The 21,816-nt window shown below is 43.4% G+C and overlaps 1 protein-coding gene across 2 annotated transcripts in view; it reads right to left on the bottom strand.

Annotated features, from left to right (window-relative positions):
• Window positions 1-21,816, bottom strand: part of SPAG16 (sperm associated antigen 16) — a 775,737-nt gene that overhangs the window by 644,269 nt on the left and 109,652 nt on the right. For both annotated transcript variants that reach the window (XM_084819345.1, XM_084819334.1), the window contains exon 10: window positions 10,841-10,971. In XM_084819345.1, coding sequence (XP_084675471.1) covers window positions 10,841-10,971 — 131 coding nt within the window. The remainder of the gene's footprint in view (window positions 1-10,840; window positions 10,972-21,816) is intronic.

Raw genomic sequence — 21,816 nt, 5'->3', positions numbered from 1 at the left:
CATCACCTGGTGATCCCTGGCTGACTCCCACTCTGGAGGAAAATTTCCTGCAGGCCGCATTCGCAGGAGTTGCAAAGAGATCTATCTCGGGTCGACCCCAATTTCTGAAAATCTTCCGTAGAGGTGCCTTGGCCAGTTGCCATTCGTGGGAGCACCGGTGAAGGCGACTGAGAGACTCCGCTAAAACGTTGTCTTCCCCCGCGATATGGAGAGCTGTCAGACGAATGTCTCCCATAACAACCCAGCTGTAAATGTCCAGAGTGAGATAAAGGAGACAAGAAGAGTGTGCTTCTCCTTGTTTGTTTGGGTACCATAGAACTGTGGTGTTGTCCATGAGAATCTGGATGTGCCGGTGCCAAAGGTATGGTTCAAAGGCATGGAGGGCTTTCCAGACTGCCATTCAGCTCCAGGAAATTTATGTGGTAGATTGGTCATCCACAGAAACAAAGATCCTGTGTTCGTAGAGGTCCGCAATGGGCTCCCCAACCTAGTAAGAAAGCATCTGTGGTCAGGACCCTGGAAGGAGGAGAGGGAAGAAATGGCATCCCTTCAGTCAGATGTTTGGAATTCATCCATCATGTCAAACTGAAAGCTATCTCCTTCGGCACCATAAGGCTGACAAGAAAGGGGTTGCTGGTTAAGTTGAAAGTTCGAATGAACCAATTTTGCAGGGGCCTCATCTGCAGTTGGGCACATTCTACAACTGATACTGTCACTGCCATGTGACCAAGTAGGCATTGAATGTTGCACGCTTTGGTATGACGATTGAGAAATATCGAAGTGGCATGTTTGACCAGATCTCTGACGCGATTTGTGGGAAGATATGCCCGCCCAGTCCTGGAATCGAGTATAGCCCCTATGAATTGTACTGTTTCTGCGGGGGTTAAGTGGGATTTCTCCCTGTTGATCTTTAGTCCCAGAGCCTGAAGGAAATTCAGAATGACTATAATAGCACATGATAGGGCTTCCCGGGAGGTATCCACTAAAAGCCAATCATCGAAATAGGGGTAGATCTCTACTCCCTTGAAGCAGAGGTAAGCGCAAACCACAGCCATACACTTCTTAAATACGCATGGGGCTGTTGAGAAACCGAATGGCAGAACATTGAACTGGAAGAGTTCCGCACCGATCTCAAAGCGGAGAAATTTTCTGTGTGAGTGTTCTATTGCTATGCGGAAATACACATCCTTGAGATCGACCATGGCGAACCATGAACTCTTTCGGAGAAGTGGGAGAATCGTGACTAGGGTTGTCATTCTGAATCTCTTGGGAGTGATAAATTTGTTCAGGACTCAAAGATCTAAAATGGGTCAGAGGCCTCCATTCCTTTTTGGTATGGTGAAGTACATGAAGAAAAAGTCCTCCATACCGAGTTTTGGATGAATGCACTGTATAGCTCCTTTCCTTAGAAGAGATTGTGTTTCCTTCTGGAGGACTTTCGAGAATGGGGTGGTTCATACCGACCCCAGAGGTGGAAGTGTTCTGAATTCTATTTTGTATCCTCGACAGATGATCGTTAACACCCAGTTGTCTGATGTCACTCTCATTCAAGTCGAATAAAATTTGCTCAGGAGATCTCCAAAAAGTAGTTTGTAATGGTCGGTATGGAGGGGAAGAAGACTGGAGTCAAAGATGATGCTTAGAGAATCCGTAGCCCTTTGCCTTTTGTTGAAACTTGGGAAATAGATAACTTTTCCTTTGTTGCTATTGCTATCTTGGTGGCTCAATCCCCAGGCTGTCAAGGGGTGTAGGTCCTTGACAACTGGTGTTGTCGGTACCAGTGGCGCTGACAATAAGGGATGTGGTGTTGTTGCTGTTGTTGGGCTTGGCCAATACCCATTTTACGAGCAGATGTTCTGGCTTTCTGCACAGAGTCCATTTGTTCGTCTGTTTTCGCATTAAATAAACCCTCTCCATCAAAGTGTAAATCCTCTATTCTAGATAGAGCTTCAGGAGTTAGACCCACAGAACAGAGCCAAGCATGTCTCCTTAAGGCGACAGAACCCACCATCACCTTAGCATTGCAGTCTGCCTGATGACAGGTGGTATTGATCTGCTGATGGGATAGTTTGGACGCGTCCACGTGAAACATTCTTGCCCACTCACGTTGATCCTCGGGGAGATAAGCGATAAGGGAATCCATTTTTTCCCAAAGGAACAATTGGTACCTGACCATCATTGCCTGGTGATTTGAAATCCCAAGTCCCAATGCTGCCAAAGAGTAGAGGCGGCGTCCCATGAGATCAAACTTAAGGCCCTCCTTATCCACAGGTGAGGCATGAGGTTTTTGAGAGTGGCCCTGAGCAGACTCTACGATTATTGAGTTCGGTTTGGGATGTGCAAAGAGGAAAGAAGCATCCGTCTCTTGAATCCGGTACACAGATTCTAGCCTCTTGGTCGTCGGGGTCAAGGATGAAGGCACTTTCCATGTCTGTTGCACTGTACTCAGCAAAGCTGGGGGAAACGGGATGGCCACTGGGGTGGACATGTCTGTCGTGACAGCATCGAACACCTGATCATGGAGTTGTTGTGCAGGTTGTTGCACCTCAATGCCTAACGATTGTGCCATTCTAAGCACTTGCTCAGAAAAGTGTCCCATCTCCTTGGAAGGGGAGGCTCTATCTCTTGTCCCAACGACTTCATCTGGTGATGAGATCAAAGGGGGCACTGAGGAATAGGAGGAAGAGTCCGACTGATAGTCCTCACCATATTCCAGTGAAGGGGCAGGTTGTAGTTGTGCCACTTCTGTCATACCGTGATGTGGAATTGGAGGAGATGGAGCTTGACGGTCCCAACAGGGTTCTTGTAGTGTCATAGACATAGTACGTCCCAATACCAGAGGAGGAGGACAGAAAATGTCCTGCATTTCAGACCGTGGCTGTTGTCTGGGTTGAAATGGAGTATATAATGGAGGGGATGCTCCTAAATAACGAGAGCAATCCAGGAAAAGGTCCCGATCCCTTCTAAGTCTCCAGTCCACATCTTGCTGCGGTCCATGGGGAGCAGACGACCAAGTAGAAAAGCGATCCCAATCACGGGATGGTGAGTGAGAGCAATCACGGTCGTATTGTCCACGCCTATGATCCAGAGTGGTATGATATTGATCCAAAGATTGGTATCGAGGGGGTTGCCAAGGAGAGCGTGTCGGTCGATACCGAGTTGACTGGATATCATAACAGTGTGGTGTCGGAGTCCTAGATCTTCAGTCTCAATCTGTCCAAGTGGGGCAGGATGGTGGGGTTGGCATGTCCTTCAACTCACCCTCCAAGACTGTGGAGGCTGGATCCAAAGCCACAGTTTGTGTGGGAGGGGACACAACATGAATGGGAGAATGAAGTAGAGGAGGGGGAGGCAGAATGTCCTGCTCTTTCTCCTGCTGTTTAGAGACTTCCTTTCTCTTCTTTTTTTCCAGTGCGTCCACAGCCGATTTAGAGCATTATGCCTTTTTTGAAAGTTTCTTGGCCGCCGAAATAGTTACGTTCCTTCCTGGCGTAGGTGGGTCTACTCGAACCAGCTCCATGGTTAATGGAGGGGGAAATTGAGCCATAGAAGCCACTCCCTTCACACTTGTTGAAGGAGCAACAACAGCCTGTTCTTGAGGTGTCTGGGCCTTAGGCATATCAACCACCTGAAGGGCCCGTTGCCGAAGGATCGCCTTTAGCCGATCTGCCCTATTCTTGCAGGCCTGCTTCGATAATGATTGGCAGTGGTGGCAAGATTTGACTTTATGGGATTCTCCCAAACTAATAAGGAATAAAGAATGAACATCCAAAGAAGGTACCTTACTGCCACAAGCCATACACTTTCTGAATGGAGCCTTTTGGGCCATACGCCGTACACTTTCTGAATGGAGCCTTTTGGGCCATAAGCCGTAAGACGCGTCGCTGCTGAGGCAAACGACGCTCTCCTCCACCGCTCTCCTTTTCTCTCCCCCCTCTCTCTTTCTCTTGTTTACAAAAAGAAGAAAAAAGTTAAAGAAAAAAGGAAGAAAGACAAGATAAAGATAGAATAAGAGCTTGACAAGAACGTCAAAGAAGATCCCCATGAAGTAATGCTAAGGCAGTTGAAAAGGAACTGAGGGGAAGGCGGAAACCCACGCTATATATACCATGGATGGCGGGGGAGGGGTTCCCACCAAAAACTTGTTCAGCTTGGAAGTTTCCCGAATGAGACTCTGCGCAGGCCCCATATGTGTGATGCACAGAGACCACGAAGAAGAACATAATATAACCCTGACATCTGAATTTGATGAAGCTTGTTATAAAAATGCTTTATATTAATGTATGTTGAAAAATTAAATGATCAAGTGAAGGTTATTTTAAGTTATCCCTTAATCCTCTGTAAGTACCCTGTGAAAGTCACAATGAATGTGTAACCAAAAGACTGATATTTTCAAGTTCACTCAAGAAAGAATGTAATAAAATGGCTATGCTCTATCTCCCTTTTCACATTTAAGTAATATTATTTTCAAAACCTTTTAGCTCTTATAATTGTGGGTATGGTGGAGTTCTTACACTGGCAACTTAAATGATCATGAAAAATACTTATGCTTTAAGTTATCCATTATGCCTTTTAAGCTCCTAATCGTTGTGGCTAAAATTCAGTATCAAGGATGGGAAAGTGTGAAAACACACATGTGCACAAAATGTTGGCATTATGAGTAAGTAAAAGTTTCTGAACTTAAAACATTAATGTACTTATTCAATGTACCAATTGGTTAACTGCTAACACAGTTCATAGAGAAAAGTCAAATCTAACAAAACGTTTAACTTACCTGTGTTTATTGAAACATTCAAATTGTTACTAGGGATGTATGAAAGTTCCGCCACGGATCTTGGGGAGGCCGAATGCCAGTGCATTCGCCCCCCCGAAATCGGTGGTGGAACGGCCCGCCACCCCCCCGGGATGGGACTTACCTGGGGCAGAACTTCCTGGCGGCAGCGGCTCTGGCGGCGGTGTGGTGGCAGCAGCAGCCGGTCTTCCGGCCAGCTGCCACCGCCGCCATTTTCAGGTTTAAAAAAAAAAAACACGTGATAGGCTACGTAAAGATTTACGTAGCCTATCACGGCTAGATTTTACAAAAACACCGTGATAGGCTACGTAAATGTTTACGTAGCCTATCACGGCTGATTAAAAAAAAAAATGCGCGTACGCAAATGGTGACACCCATGGGCGCCGCCATTTGCATTCCTTATTTTGCCACGTCTTAGTCTACGTAAACATTTACGTAGACTAAGACGGCGAAAATAAGGGGAACGCAAATAGCGTAGACGCTACGCTATTTGCGTTCCCCTTATTTTTGCCATCTTAGTCTACGTAAATGTTTACGTAGACTAAGACGTGCCAAAATAAGGAACGCAAATGGCAGCGCCCATGGGCGCCGCCATTTGCGTACGCGCGTGTTTGTTTGTTTTTTAATCAGCTGTGATAGGCTACGTAAACATTTATGTAGCCTATCACGGCTGACTGCAGGGACGCAAACGGCGGCGGCTATGGCCGCCGCCATTTGCGTTCCTGCTAGCCAGCGGCCGGATGTCCGGCTGCTGGTGGAGCCGGTCGGCGGCTCCACAGAATCGCTGCGGAGCACAGCCGGCCGGCCAGGATTCCAGGGGGGGGAGGAGGGGGAGGAACGGAGCACCTCCCCCCCGGCGAGGATTCCGGGGGGAGGGACAGAACGCCTCCCCCCGCACCATCAGCATAATCCCCGAAAGGTAAGTGATTTTCGTACATCCCTAATTGTTACATCTTATCTTTACAAAACCTCCTTAGATACAATGTTCTTGGTGTAAACCCCAAGGCGGCCACTGTAACATCCTTGTTCTGCTGCATTGACAGCTTGAATCTTGAGGCTTACTAATGAGTGCACACAACTCATGGAAATGTAGAGTTGTCCATGGCAGATGACAGGTGTAGGCAGATAGATGCCAACTTGGTCCACAGTCTGTTGCTGGCTCTTGTTAATGCTCATGGCAATGGCCAGACGAATGGGGAACTTGCTTGAAAAGCAAGGAGTTGCAATGTTCGCAAACCTTGACATGGTTGCCGATATCAAACCTGTCAATATTGGTTGCAGGATGCATGCCGACAGCCACAGTCTGCCTCCTACGCCTGGGCTGGTTTGAGATACTGGCCAATGCAAGGCTGGCCAGAGCTTCAATGTCATCAAAAGCCTGACTGGTCACCTGCATATGCAGGTTTGCTGAGGCAGGCATGGCAGCATCCAGGCAGGGTCACAAAGCTTCTTTTCTAGGTGCTGGATGGGTAGAATTAGCATGGCGGCATGAGGCATGCTTAGACTTGTGGCTCTGCCAGTTACTGTTACCAGCAAGTGTGTGACGTTTAGGCACGTTAGTAATGTGTAGCATATATAAATGTTATTTTGTTACATTTAACAGTTAGAGACTTCCTTTCTGAGCAATAACTAAATTTTGACTGTGTTACTTTTAACTGTAGGTTAACAGTTCATGATTTGTTTACAGGCTGTATGTTACTGACATATCATTGTACTTTGGCCCACACCCATTTTATAAAAGTCTACAGAGGCTTTTCTGTGTTCATATTTCATTTTGCTCCAATTTGCAATTAATTATGTTTGTTTAATTATACTTGACATTTCTGATACTAAAAATAAAACTTTTCAGTACGTTGTTATAAAAGATAGCCTAATCCTTAAAAAATAAAAGCTTTATGGATATAAATACACTTCCAACTTTCAATTACAGTGAAAAACATTGTTATGCGTGGAATCTGCATGTCAAGAGCTTTCCAATGAAGTGTGTTTCATGAGAATCAGTCAACAGGAAGGCATTCAAAAAGGGATGATTAACTAACTCCCAACTTTGAATTATATATATAAGATACATTTTTAACCTAACAATCAATACTGAAATACGGACTCTTGGTCTTGGCAAGAGAGTAATAGACATTTAGATCAGTTATGAAAAAATATCCATTAACTTATCTGAAAGCACACCTACAAATGATGCAGCCCCACCTAGCAGGGGAGGTGGCTAAAGCCCTGGTGATGGAAAACCTTTAATAGATCTTTTTTTTTGGGGGGGGGGGATTATAAGGATACTAGTGCTTTGTCAGCTGCACCACCTCCCAGTATGTTTCTTGGCCCAACTATCTGGGACTGGGATACCTGAAGGATCACCTCTACTGTTACAGAGAAACTCAGCTTGATAGCTTTAGGTACATGGGTAGTTTTTGTTGGTATCTATTTTCTTCTTAGTATGTATTTTCTTTTAAGAAAGGTGGCAAGAGGTTTGAGAATGAGAGTGCCCTGGGTGGTAGCAGGGGAACTAGTAGCTAATTACCTATATATCCTCTACTGATTAAAATGAATTGCCCATATAGGAACTCCAGATACATGTAAAGGGCTTCCTGACTACCAAGTCTTCACCCCAGTCAAACTACCCACAAGGATACCTGTAAACTGACCAATACAGTGTCTTGGCAGAAGCCCTGAAGCATCCTCACCTCAAGATAGATCAGGTTAAAGCATCATCTGGGCAACCCTCATGTATTTATTTTCAATTCTTCTACCTAACTGCCTCCTGGTAGCATGGTTTTCATAATGCTCAGTCAGCAAGCTGTAATTCATTCAAGTAGCCAGGAACCTTTCCAGGTTCCTTTCCTTCTCCAGAATCAGGCTATTGATCTCTTTGTTCTACTACATCCTGAGTTCATCCCCAAGGTCATTCATGTCTTTGTATTCTTCATTTTGTCATCTCTGACTGTTCTTGAGTACCCTTATTTAGGGGTGTGGAAGAAATTCATTTCAGTTTATTTTTGACCAGAATTTATCCAATTTGCACCTCCCAGAACAGAATGTGGACTCGAACGCAATTTTCTGAGCTTCCAATGGCATTCAGGCAACCAAAAAATAGTGTTAGAAAAACATGCACATTTGAGAAATATGCAGATTTCTTACATTTTTAAAATGAGTGCACGCACCCATTAGTCAATAGGAGAAAAATGCATACAGTTGAAAACTGTGCCCAAGAAATGTGTATATTTTGAAAAATGCACACCGAAATATGCATGAATTTCCGGGGGGGGGGGGTCTTGCAACCTGATCCATAGCGGGTTCGTACATCACTCTAAGCCACCCTGCAAATAAGTGGTACTCCCGATAGACTATCAGACTATCACTACCCCTCAGTCCTCCTGCTGGCTTTGCAGAAGAACTCCTCGTTGCCTCAGTCCCTATGTCAGCACCTTTTCTGCAACTGGTACGCTGGGGTTGCCAACTACCAAGGGAAACTGTCCCCCCCCCGCCGCCATCAGATCGCCAAATGGAATTGATTTGCAGAGCCCTTATAAACGCGGGAATGTGTTCACCAGTTTTTTTTCCTTTGGGGGGGATTTCTCTTTTGCGCAAGAGCACAAGACCACCTCTCTAATATTTATCCAAGCATACTGATATCCTTCTCTTGTCAATGTCCTTGTCAATTTCATCCTCCATTTCAGGGCTTGCCTTGCTAGCAAACAACTTCTTTTTAAAGACTGCTTCATGTTACACCTAAGTAAGAACACCCATGCGCAAAGTGCCTTCTCTCCTCCAGCAGCCAGCCACTTTCGATTCTCTCCCCCCACCACACATCAGACTGAAAAAACAAACATTCCAAGCCCTTATGAACTCATTTGGCAGCTTTTTAAAAAGTATTGTTATTTTCGGGGACTTTTGCTATTGTGCAAGTCTGCCTCTCTGATATTTAGCCAAATATTCCCCTCTTCCACTTTGGTGCTTCCCTCGCTAGCTTTGTTGTTGTTGTTCAGTCATGTCCGACTCTTCCTGTCCTGCGTTCTCTCCCGGAGTGTGCTCAAGTCCATATTCATTGCATCAGTGCAAACACCTTTTTTAAAAAATAGGCTGCTTCAACGATGTTACAGTGAAGTAAGCATATTCACTCCCAAAGTGCCTTCTCCTGCACTTGCCAGCCACTTTCGGCTCACCCAGCCTTCCTGCTTGTCACTTCCCTCCATTGCTAGCTGTCACATCTTGATATGGGTTACAGAGCAGTGAGTGGGAAACATACAGAAATGTCATGGCAAAGCAATAACAAGGAGGGAAATAAACTACGTAATTCTCAAGGTAAAGCAGTAAATGGAGGGGAATAAATTGCATAACTCTCAAGGCAGAGCAGTAAACAGAGGGGAATACATTGCGCAAACCTTAAGAAAAATATTAAATGAAGGTGAAAATTATGGAAATGTAAAGGCAGCTGTCATTTGCTCCTGTGCAGTTGCACAGGACCCCCCCCCCTTTTTTTTTTTTTAATTATGGATGTGTTTGGGAAATTCTCTGGTGTCCTTCGTAATTTTTAGGGGCACAGGGTGGAGGACACTGTGCTGAGATGAGGGAGGAGGGCAGCGGCATAAGTGAGATCACGAGGAACAGCAGGGTTTTTTGCTGCTCTGGTCGGGCAGCTCTCAAGCCATTCCCAGCAACCCACAATAAAATCGCCCTGCTGGGTTCGGACAACACAACAAGCTACTATGGGTATCAACATCCCTAAACATGCCATAGGTTCTCAGGGTGGCTTGTTCATGAAAAATAACCCATCAAGCAGAAACTGCGCTGGATTTGCATGACACAACAATACACCATGGCTGATCACCCATGGGGGGTTGTTGTGTTGTGTGAACCAGGTCACAGAGTCAACTCGGAATGAAATTTGCACTGGAAACAGCTAACTACATGCTCAATACTTTGTCCCATATTGTGGTTCTGTGTCATGGGGGAGGGTGTGCCATTCCCTATGAATTGCTGACTCTGGGTCCACGGTTTATGATTTGGTTAATGGGCAGGGAGTCTTGGGCCTTGTGGTGAGGTTGTCCTAAAAAGACTCGAATAATGTGCAACCACCTCCATACCTGTAGTTCCCTCTCTTGCCTACTTTCTCCAGTTCCTTTACCTCCCTGTCAATTGTCCTCTGATCCAGGAAAAGTCCTTGTTTTTAGACTCTCCATTCCAAATACTGTTTATGCAACCACACTGGTATTAGTCCCTAATAAGAGCTTAGTCCACATCATTACTGTGAACACCAGAAGTCTAGCCGAGCAATCTGGATATATATCATCCACTTGGCTGTTTCTGGACTACATTGAACAGGATGTCACTGGAAGGTGACAGTATTACAGGAAACTCTAATGCTGGCACTTCTCTCAGCAAGGTTCTCTCTATTCCAACTCCACATCACAAAGGGATTAACCGATCAGTATTAACCCCAGCTGCTGAACCTTTTACTCCTTACTTCAAGTACTTATGATTTTGATACCATTGGGGAAGAACTTGCAAATGGGAAGACACGACAAAAGCAAAGTGACAGGGAAACTGCACTCAACTCACTACCCAAATACTGGTTAGCGCTCTGAATTGTAGCAATCCCTTATGGTAAGTTACAATATCAATTATGGAACAGAGATCAAGTGCAACTCCTTTTTATGCCACAATTGGAAGTGTACTCCTTTTCATTTTAAGGGGTGGGGGATAATGGAAGAGGAGCCTAAGGACTTGTGTTCCAAGCCCTATTTCCCAGCACCTACCCTGTATAGAGTCCTTTCAACTGCAAAGAGGAATGCCTCTTCACAGTTTAAAGCACCACAGAAAGGGAAAATTAGCCTCAGATGAAACACTTCCTCCAAAGTCACTTTCCTTCCTTTGTACAACTTTTTCATAGGGCCCTATTTGTTTATTTTTTTCTTTCACAGCATATAAAAATGACTGCATTTTTATGATTAAGTGACTGACAATGAGCAAAAACATAATCATTCTCTATGTTAGTTAAAAATAAAATCAAGCAATTTAAACAAATGTAAAAGGTTCTCCTACCAGCTCACTGCCAGATCGTGTACTTTCAAAGTGTTGCTCAGCCTGTACACTCCAGACTTCAGTGGACGCACACATTCTTTTGCACGCGCAAGGTAAGGATTCACTTGAATGTCTTCAGGAAATTCTGAATCCTAGAAGAAAAAACAAGCAAACATGAAATTAACTCTGTGTTTACACAGGTTTTAAAACATATTTATATTCACAATGTTACCAAAGTCCACCCACCCCATCTATTACTAAATACTCAGTATTCCATTCAGTATAACTAACAGCGGCAGTTCAGTCCTTGGCTGGATCTACACTTACCGCCTTTTTCGCTTCCAATGAGGTTTCACTGCCCGCCTATCACACTACGCAGTAGCCGCCTCAAATTGGAACCGGAATTTCCCACTTCCGTGCTCCTGCTTTCAATACCCTAATATTCTGGTATTTCCCCTTAATGTGCTCTGATTTTCTGCCTTCGCTACCATATCCGGTCGTAGTCCCCTCCCCCGCCTGTCCATATGCAGTGGTGTATTTCCCTCCTGTCCAATCACAGCTCTTGACGGCCCCATGTCTTCTTCCAGCTACCGATCGCATAGCTTCCTCAGCAGCCCCCGTTTCCTCAGCAACAAGCAAAGGCTGGATGTGCGCACGCTTGTCTGATCTCGGAAGCTAAGCAGGGTCAGCCTCGGTCAGTGCTTGGATGGGAGACCGCCTGGGAATCAGGCTTCCTGCACTGAGCAGGGGGTTGTTGTATCCCTTCAAATGAGATTAAGTTTTACCCCGTCCTATCCTCAGCTCCGGATGCTTTTTTTTGAAGCTTCACAACTTTGAACCTTCGAAGATCATGCCTGAATTAGAAAAAAAAAATCGCAGAGAAGCCCCGATTCTGCGAGGATAACACCTTAATTTTAAAAAAAACATCCAGAGCTGGGGATAGGAGGGGGTAAAACTTAATCTCATTTGAAGGGATAGAACAACCCCCTGCTCAATGCAGGAAGCCTGATTCCCAGGCGGTCGCCCATCCAACTACTGACCGGGGCCGACCCCGCTTAACATCTGAGATCAGACAAGTGCACGCAGGAAAACAGCAGGAAAACAGCACAGTGCTCGAGTGTGAACGGAGCTTGCGCAATCGATGAAGCACTGCAATGGGGAAAATGGGTGAGTGTGAATAATCATGTTTTAATGTGAGAGCATTTAAATTTCATTTTAGACTCCCAGCTGTCCATGGAGGCTCAGGTGTCAGCTGTGACCCGGACAGTGCTGTACCAACTCCATCTGATATGGTGGCTGTGCCCCTACCTTCCTGACCATTTGCTCCTATTGGTAGTCCATGCCCTGGTCCCCTCTCGTTTAGACTACTGTAATGCGCTCTGAGGATGAGATTGCTAGATAGCATTACTGATGCAATGAATATGAACTTGAGTACACTCTGGGAGAGAGCGGAGGACAGGAAGGCCTGGAGTGCTATGGTCCATGGGGTCACGAAGAGTCAAACACGACTTAACGACTGAACAACAATGCACTCTACGTGGGGTTACCCTTGAAGACAGTTCGGAAGCTGCAGTTGGTACAGAACGTGGCGGCTCGCCTGATTACAGGCAGCCGCCGGCGAGATCACATCATTCCAGTGCTGAAGGAGTTGCACTGGTTACCAGTTGTTTTCCAGACCCAATTCAAGGTGCTGGTTTTGACCTTTAAAACCCTATGCGGTTCCAGCCCAGCCTATCTTAAGGAGCGCCTCCAGCAACACCAGACAGGCCGCTTAACAAGATCATCCTCGGATGGCCTTCTCTCTGTCCCATCAGCCAGGACAGCTAGGCTGGTGAGGACGAGGGAAAGAGCCTTCTCTGTGGTGGCCCCCACTTTGTGGAACTCCCTCCCTAGGGAACTCGCCATGCCCCCTCGTTAATGAGCTTCCGCCGCGCATTAACAACATGGTTGTTCAGGCAGGCGTTTGGGGTGGGTTAGGGTATTTTTTATGATGTTTTTAATGTAGAATTGTATTGTTTTAACTGTTTTGTTGTTGTACATTGCCCAAAGTGGCTGGGTGACCAGCCAGATGGGCGATTAATAAATTTAATAAAGAAAGAAAGAAATAAAATAAACCCGATGGGACACCGAATTCATTGGGATGGCGGGTGCAATGTAGATCGGCCCCTTACCTCATCTCTGCAAGTTTGTCAGGTTTATGAATAAGTACAGCTCTAAAAGACAGCTTGTCTAGTACTATTGATCTTCCTCCAGAATGTATAGCCCAGGAGGACATAATTCACTATCCAATACTTTGGATTTGGATAATTTGTTTACAATGGGCAATGGTGAATCCCAACGTTGCCTTGGGTGAACTCTGTGTACACTCTAGAACCCCTGAATTGTTCGCAACACAGACATACAGTTTCCTTGGCATATGTTAACACTGTAAGTGCTCCCCACAGACACTATCTGGCCAATATTTGACAGCAAAAAAAATAATTTCCAGCTCCCCATGCAAAATCTACAAACGAAAAAGAAGGCAGGTGAGGGCCTAATCCTATCTATCCTGGCACCTAGGCATATCTGCCTTAGCTGCAGCCTACATACCACAGGGTTCGCATTGGCAACTGATAAGGAAAAAATTCTAGCCCTGGCCATGGCCATTTTGTCCCATCAACCAGGTCCACACCCACCCATCACTAGCTGTACAACTGACAATTTTTTGTAGAAATCTGCCCCTATGGCTGTCCAGAACTGCTGCACTTTACTCTTGGACCTACATAAAAATGTAAGGCTCCACCCCGAACCAATCCAAACCCCATCCAAGTACCAGGTGGCTTTTATTTCAAGAACTATATAACTGTAGCTTCCATAAGAGGGTGTGACAGTGAGGAAGGAATGTATGCACAGGAACATCTAAGACTATACAAGCTGAGGAGTCTCCCTGACACTGCTGGATGGCATCAGCAGGACAAAGAGAACTCCATCCCTTACATGGAGGTTGCAGTCTATGCAGAGGCACATGCACCTCACTTACGGTCATGTGATCATATTATGTCAGTGCATGGTGATCTGCACTGGCTTCCAGTCCATTTCTAGGCCCAATTCAAAGCACCAGCATTAACATTTAAAGCCCTAAACAGCTTGGAGCCAGGCTACCTAAAGGATTGTCTCCTACTGTATATACTTGCATAGACTTTAAGATCTTTATTACAGGCCCTTTGCCAAGTTCCCCACCCAATGAGATGAGGTGAGTGTCTACCAGAGAGAGGATCTTTTTGGTGGTGGTGCCTTGATTATGGAATGCCCTTCCCAGAAAGACTCCTAGTCCCTATGTTAGGACCTTGTCAGCACCAAGCCTTTTAAATTGTTTCAGTATATTTTGAGTTAGGAACTAATTGTTCTTTCCCCAGCTGGGTTTTAGTGCTGTTTTTCTATTTATGCTATTATGTATTGGTTCCATGCCGATTTCTGTGTCAGTTTTAGATATTATATGGACTGTTTTTAGTTTATTTGATTGTATTTTGTTGATTCTAAAGTTCTCTGAGCCACCCAGATAACTTGGTTAATTGGCCAGGATATAAATGCCATAAAACAAACATATATACATACATATCTTGGGAACTGTAGGCTATGTGTTACAGCATATAGTATAGTTAGAAATTTGCAGATTCCACTCCTGGATAGGTGCTTCAGGATACTAACACACTTGAACCCACATTTTTAGCCAAATGTGACTTTTAGTAGAATTTAGAAACAATTCTAGCTGAATGGAGGTGCACTAACCTGCTCTTTATGGTCAAAACTGAGCAATCAGTTCAGTGCTTTAAAAAGGCATTCTTCATCCTGACACTAAAATTATTGTGCAAACTAGTCCTTGAAATATGGAAAAGGGTAAGACTACACCTGTGTATTTTTGGGAAATATATGGGCATATTCTAAGATTTCTTAGTATCCGCACTATGCAGTTATTTCTTTAGAGTGTCTTAGATATGGCACTGCCAAATGGGAGGACTTCCAGATCACATGCAAGTAACATGCAAGTCATCACTCAAAGACCTCAGTGTGGTGGCTCCTTTCCTATGGAACTTCCTGCCTCAGGAGATCATGCAGGCACCAATGCTGTGTTGTTTTCAGTGCCTCCTGAAAACAGCTCTTTTCCAGCAAGCCTTCCTTGGTTGACCAGCCTTAGTTTTATTGGCACTCTGTTTTTTAAGGAATAATTTTAATATCATGTTTAATTCTTTTTACCTTTTGTTCATTTTATCTCTTGTTGTTCACCACTCCGGAATCTGTTTAGATGTGGAGGGGTAAACAACTGTTGTAAATAACTAAATAAATAAAATGTGCAATCAAGTTTATGATTATTTGTACATATAAACAAGCTCACATTTTAGGCGGAGGAATATAGCATTAACAACAACCTTCACAACAATTGTAAGCAAAATAAGTTGAAAGCTATTATTTGTCTTACATAATAAGAGTCGCATGCTCAGTTAAGAAATATATGTGTTTAGATTTCACTGATCAGTGTGGCCTCAAAGATTTACTAATCAACTGTAATTAACCAGCCCAAATGGTTTTTTTTTATTAAAAACAGAATGTCATTTAAGAATGTCAGGAGAGTATTTGACCTTATGTCATGTACCTAATGGAATAAAAATAAGTAATTATCTTGCCCATTATCCATTATTATATGGCCAAAAGATTTTCAGATTCAATAGATGTTTCTAAAATTATCAATCTAGACTGCTGATAGTGGTTTCATTAAAAATATTAAAGTACATACAATGTCTGCTCAAATTACCATCACCCCTGGATATTCAGAATTGAAAAAGAACTCAATATTTGAATATCTACACATACATTAAACAATTTCCTATTTATAGTGTTTATTTTCTGAACCTCTTATGGTAGTCACTCAGCTTTATGACTAAACTCAAGAAATAAACCTATAGCAATCAGTTTCTAAAACTGGGGGATATGAACAAGGTAAAACTTTTTTTCACATTTTAAAGCCTCCTTATAATTTTTACTCTGTAATATGCCTCTATAAGGGCCAGAAAACAAAAAAGAATTTTTCCTAAAACAGAACTGAAGTAGTATTCCAATGGCCTTTCTCCTGCCATCTCCTCTTTCTCTCTCTGCTTTATAAAAGTGACTACAATTTGGACATCTGGTACTGTTTTGCAGTACATAGCCAGCCACAGCAATTAGCTCACAAGTTCTTTCTATCTCCCCAAAAGCTGTAATATTTTAGCACTACCTTTTGGATACATACTTTTTTTCAAAGCTATCTGCTTAGGTTTATTGGAATGTTCAACTTGTAAGCCCAGAAGTATATTTTTAAGCTCTTTTTCTATCACTTTGTCTCTGAACTTTACCAAAACATAAATAACTCTCCATATGGACACAACCTGCACCCACCCTTGCTCTTGGTTATCTTGGCTACCAGACAGGTGGAAATTCAGTTGCTGTGCTTGGATATTTGCTTCCACAAGGATAAAGGTAAGTATGGAGATGTCCATTGTCTGCCTCTGACCTAGAGGCCCCTGGCTCTCAAGGAAGCTGTGCTGGTATTATGACTAGACCCAGGTCTCTAACTAATGTTTGCTTTACATAGTCTGCCCTTCAAATGTGTTTTGTATGAAAAGGCCACAAGATTATTATTTCTTTGTTAAACAGGGATCAAGAATCATTTATCAAGAACAAAAATAATTCCTTGATTAAATTAAACCTACAATCACATTATTATAAAAACAAAGACAAGCTGAATTCAAACAATCCACCAACAGAAACCTTTGAAGATTTATAGACTACAAACTCTTTCAGTACATTTGCCTCTGAAAATTTTCAGAAAAAGTATATATTATATATATCTAGCCTGACACTGAAAAATAACTATCTTTTGTATTTAATGTTATAGTGTGAATTGGAATTTTCAAACAAAAGAATAAGTAGTATAACATTTCACAAGTGAGGAAACTTCAGAACTGCAAGTCAAATTCTAGTTCAATGTCATCTTCATAATCGATTGTTATTTTAACACACTCATATTTATATAAATAATGAAGATTGAGACAGCTTTGTTTTATGTGCTAAAAGGAAAACAGCCTCTAATCCCAAATATTTCAAAATCTAACACACTAAAAGGATGGAAAAAGAGACCGAGAATATTGGCTGAGAATATTGCTTATCTCCCACCCACCCCGCCCCCTGCGTGTGCTGTGTGGATATGCCTAATTGCCCTCAGCAGCGCAGCTTGTCATGTTGTGCAAACCTGATGAAGGTGGTTTGTTCCATGCGTAGTAAACCCTACAACAGCCCATGGGTTCTGGATAGCTTGTTACCCACGGCAACAGGCTAGTCTGGCTGGCTTTGCATGACATGATAAACTGCGGTGCCGAGGGTAATTATGCAAATTCCCCTGGCACACAACCGACATGCACAGGGTGATTAATAAGCCATCATGGCTTATTTCCCCCTCGATGATCATGCAGTTATATAATATTTTATAATAAGAACTGAGGAACAATGAATTTTCAATAGCAGGTGGCAACACAACTCCATAGCACCAAGATGAATTTCAATAGGACAATTCCTTAAGGCAAGATTCTAGACTAATCGATTCCTAGATGTGGCCATCCACCTCCCAATATGAAAGTGGAGTATACACGTGCTTATCTTGTAGCCTGCAGCAATAGATTTAGGGTGCACGGCTGGCAGGGGTATGCTGGGAATTGTAAGACTTTTTTCTGTCTAAATATCAATAGGATTGCACCCTAAAAGATTCCCCCCAAGGCTCAATCCAGATAGAGAGTAATATCCCATTGATTTCAACTGGATAAAATTAAGCACATACAGTAGTCTCCCACTGAAATCAACGGAACACAAAATGAGTTTAACCGTGGCTGGCTTCATGTTCTAAAGCATTCCAATTGCCTAGATATACTGACAAGCTATTATCAATGAAAAATCTTGAATGGATTGAAGATGCAGAGTCTATGCAAAAGGTTTCCAAACATATCAACCATGAAAAAGAATTAACAAAGAAGAGGAGTACGCCAAGACAGAAATGTAGGTGAACAGATTATTTTAGAATAATGAGCACATTCTTTCTTCTTTCACTTTTATCTGCATGGGATTCTTGTATTAGCTCTCTGTAGCCAACAACCAGCTTCATTAAGAAAATGTCAGCAAAGTAAATCCTACTACCTAATTTGTATGTTTTTTTAAAAAATATACATTAAAAATGAGAGCTAATTAAAAGGGGAATCCCTGGATAGTATTTCAGAGACTATGAAATCCCTGTGTCTGTAGAGGATGGAGATTTTCCTGTTTGAAAGAATCATTTGACAGCTCTGTATAATCAGCTTGCAGCTCTCATTGGAAAATCACAGGATTTAAAAAAAAAAAATCTGCCATGAACATGGTTAGGCAATTGATACTAAACAAAATTTGTAAACCAGGATCAATACAAATGCCATATTATACAATGTCATGTCTGACACGGTTCTGACCTTGGAGACCTCAATGCCCAGAGCTTGAAAGCCCCCTGGCACAGGTAACCCCCCCGCCCACAACTCCAGCACTGCTCTGGCTAACACCAGCATCTCCGAAGAGGCCATCCTGGGCCTGTAAGCATGACCTGGATAGACCTGTCAGAGGGGACCACAACTGCCCTCCAGATGTTATCTCCCTGCTACAGTCAAAGAGAAGTCATCTCCCAGCCTCAGAAAAGTGCCTCCCAGGCCCAGAAAGCACTACAAAGAATAAGATCATGGCCATCTCATAATCCTTTATTTGAATAGAAGAGTCAAAAGAAAAAGGACAAAGCTCAGGTAGTGCAAACTAATGAAAAGCAACTTCTTGCTTTTGTATTCCTTGCTAGATAGTCAAGCAATAGTTAAACCAACACAGAGAAATAATTACCACTGAGAAAGCATGGATATTATTACTTGAAAGCAATTTGAGTTGATATTGCAGATGCACTAAGACTATTTCAAGTCATTCTGCCTGGCTGTATGAGAGAGAGAGAAGTGAATCAGAAAGCCCCCCTCCATCAGCCTAGCTAAGGGCAACTGCCATTTTCCTCTCCTCCCAGAACTGTCTCCTTCAGTGATCATTCCACCTCGTCATTATATACTTCATTATGTAGGTATTAATTTATTTATTATATAATATTACAAAAAAGTTGGTATATGAATTTGATTCTCAGAGGGAGCAATCCTATGGCTGCCTGCTAGACAGCGGCTAGACGGCCGTAGGATACCTGGTTTTCCAGTAACTGACCTACCCCCACTTCTGTGCTGCCTTGGAGGCAGAGCGGAACAGCCCCGTGCTCTGCAAGAGGAGTGTGGAGCGGCCGAAAAGGGGTGTTCCCAGAGGGCGTTCCAGGGTGGGGAGGGTAGAAATGCTTGTATGACACATCCAGTGTGTTGTACAGCAGCCTCCTCCCCTGCTCAGCCCTCCTGCAGCTAGACAGCTGCTGTCTAGCTGAACATGCAGGGCAGGAGAAGAACGGAGGGAATAATCCCCTCCATGCTTCTCCTGCCCTGCATTGGATAGGTGGTCGCCTCCAAGTTCGGAGGCGGCCACCTATCTGAATAGGATTGCGCTCTTAATATCCCGTTTTCTCCCCATCCCTTTTTTCTTTTTTTATTATGTATATATTAATATACATAATATATTTAATAATATATTAAATTGTAAGCTCCCTAAAGAAAGCTTTAGCAGAGAGAGTATATAAACATCATAAATAAAGGAGAAGATAACAACGGATTCCTTCTAATTTAATGGGCAAAAAAATGTGTCTCAGGTACTTGTTGATTTGGGATTGAAATCTTTTCAAATTAAGTTCTTATATTGTTCAAACTCAATGAAATTCATAAGCATCTCCTTCACCTTAGCAGGTAAAAACGCAGATTAACGAGTCATTAAATTATCAATCATGCTGTTACAAACAGCAGACAGAGATCTGGATGAAGAATGTAAACTTCTCAACAAGAAAGAATTGGCTCTTCTCTTTGAGCCAATTCTAGTTTTACTTTTTTTGTAAATTGTCATCCATACTTGTGTACAAAAGAAAATGTATGGAAGTAATTTAAGAATATTATTATTAATGCAGTGTCATAAAAATGCATGGTGCATTACAAAATAACTAACAAGAAAAACAAATCCATGTCTCAAGGAGCTTAATCCAAATATCAGTAATGGTGAGACAACTGTCAGGGTGGACACTAAGCCCATAGAATCCCAGAGTAGTTCTGATTCTGAGGAAGAGCAGCCGCTCCTGGGAGAGGAGCACGCTCATCCTTCCCAGGGCCAACAGCTGGCAGGGATTCCTCCCACCGGCATTCCTAGCATAGATAGCAGTCCCGGGAGTGAGAGAGCGCAGGAAGCAGACTTGCTGGACGCGCGACGCCGACGCAGAGAGCGGCGCCAAATGGAGTGCACGGAAAGGAGGCGTAGTGCCCGGTTGGCGCGCAAACAACGGTTGCGCCCAGAGGATCCAAGGGAAAAGGGGAGGGACTCTCCCTAGCCCATACGTTCAGGGTATGCCAGTGATTCTCCTTCAAACGGGGACGAACTGTTCCCACTTAGGGCATAGGTACTCTGCTGCTCATATCTAGTTGCTAACAACTAGTTAGTTGTTAAGTTGTAAAAGAGGAATAAAGCTTAGAAAAGAATCCCTTTGTCTGTGTCTGGACTTGGCTACTGGATTAGACTGAGAGAGGCCTCCAAGAAGCCCTTGACAACAACAAAGATGGTATTGTTTGGTCCTGATATATGTTCCAGAAAGTCCACAATAATGTTATTTCATTACTTTAGGAAGGCATTTTTCAGTACTTTCATATTACTGAAAAATAATTACTGAAGCAAACTTCAAAGAATTCTGATGCAAACACTATAAATTGCCACATCCTCTGTCCTCCTTGCAACCACTATTTCTAGGGATACAAGAACTGATCTTTAAGAAATTGGATTATACAACTTGGAAATTAAAGTTAAATAATCATAATATTGTATCTAACTAATATACTTGCAGAATTAGAAACATTTCTTTTCCAAACCCATCACATAAGTAATCTAAACAAGTTAATGATGGACCACGATAAAGCCCAACAATGTCACCACTATGTCCCCTCCCAGAATGGAGGTACAGAATCTGTCACATATGGGAGGACTGGTCAAAAGTTACTGGCCTTGTTTGGACATAACACTAAACCATGGGCTCACGTGCTCCACCTCCGCTCCTCCAGTGTAGTCACAAGAAGGTGTCTGGAATACTTTGGCTTCCATTTCAAATTAACTGTGGCTTGTTGTGACTTCCAAACCTGAACACGCTGTAGTTAACCTGAATTATAGTTTGTTAGAACAAGTCAGACAGTAGAGCCAGCGTGGTGTAGTGGCTAGAGTGTTGGACTGGGAGTCGGGAGATCCGGATTCTAGTCCCCCCTTGGCCATGCAGGCTCAATGGGTGACTTTGGGCCAGTCACAGACTCTCAGCCCAGCCTACCTCACAGGCTTGTTATTGTGGGGATAAAATGGAGGAGGAGGAGGAGGAGGATTATGTACACTGCCTTGGGTTCCTTAAGGAGGAAAAAAGGCGGGATATAAATGTAATAAATAAATAAATAAAGTAGTTTATGAAGCTGCCTTGTCTCAACAAACCATAGTTAAAACTAACCACACTTTAGTGTTCAGACGACAGAATATAAAATGGAAGCAGAAGCTTGTGACCTCCTCCTCATGGCTGTGCCAGGGGGCAAGGGTACAAACATGAAAGCCCAAGGCTCACTGTGATTTGTTGTCATAATGCTAAACCAGGGGTGAGGAATCTCTTTCAGCCCAAGGGCTGAATTCAATTTTGGAGCAGCTCTCACGAGCCACATTCCAGTAGTGGGTGGGGCCAAAGACAAAAGAAGTGGGACCAAAATACACCCCCCCCAAAAAAAAAACCTGCAGCTTACTGTAGCTTAAAGCTTTTACTGCCAGTAGCTAAGTCTCAAGAG

This window comes from Heloderma suspectum, chromosome 1, assembly GCF_057233095.1.
Source record: "Heloderma suspectum isolate Gila_16-S chromosome 1, 16-S_ref, whole genome shotgun sequence".
Classification (NCBI taxonomy): domain Eukaryota; kingdom Metazoa; phylum Chordata; class Lepidosauria; order Squamata; family Helodermatidae; genus Heloderma; species Heloderma suspectum.
The sequence above is the reverse complement of the archived record's forward strand: the minus strand, read 5'-3'. Positions and strand labels throughout refer to the sequence as shown.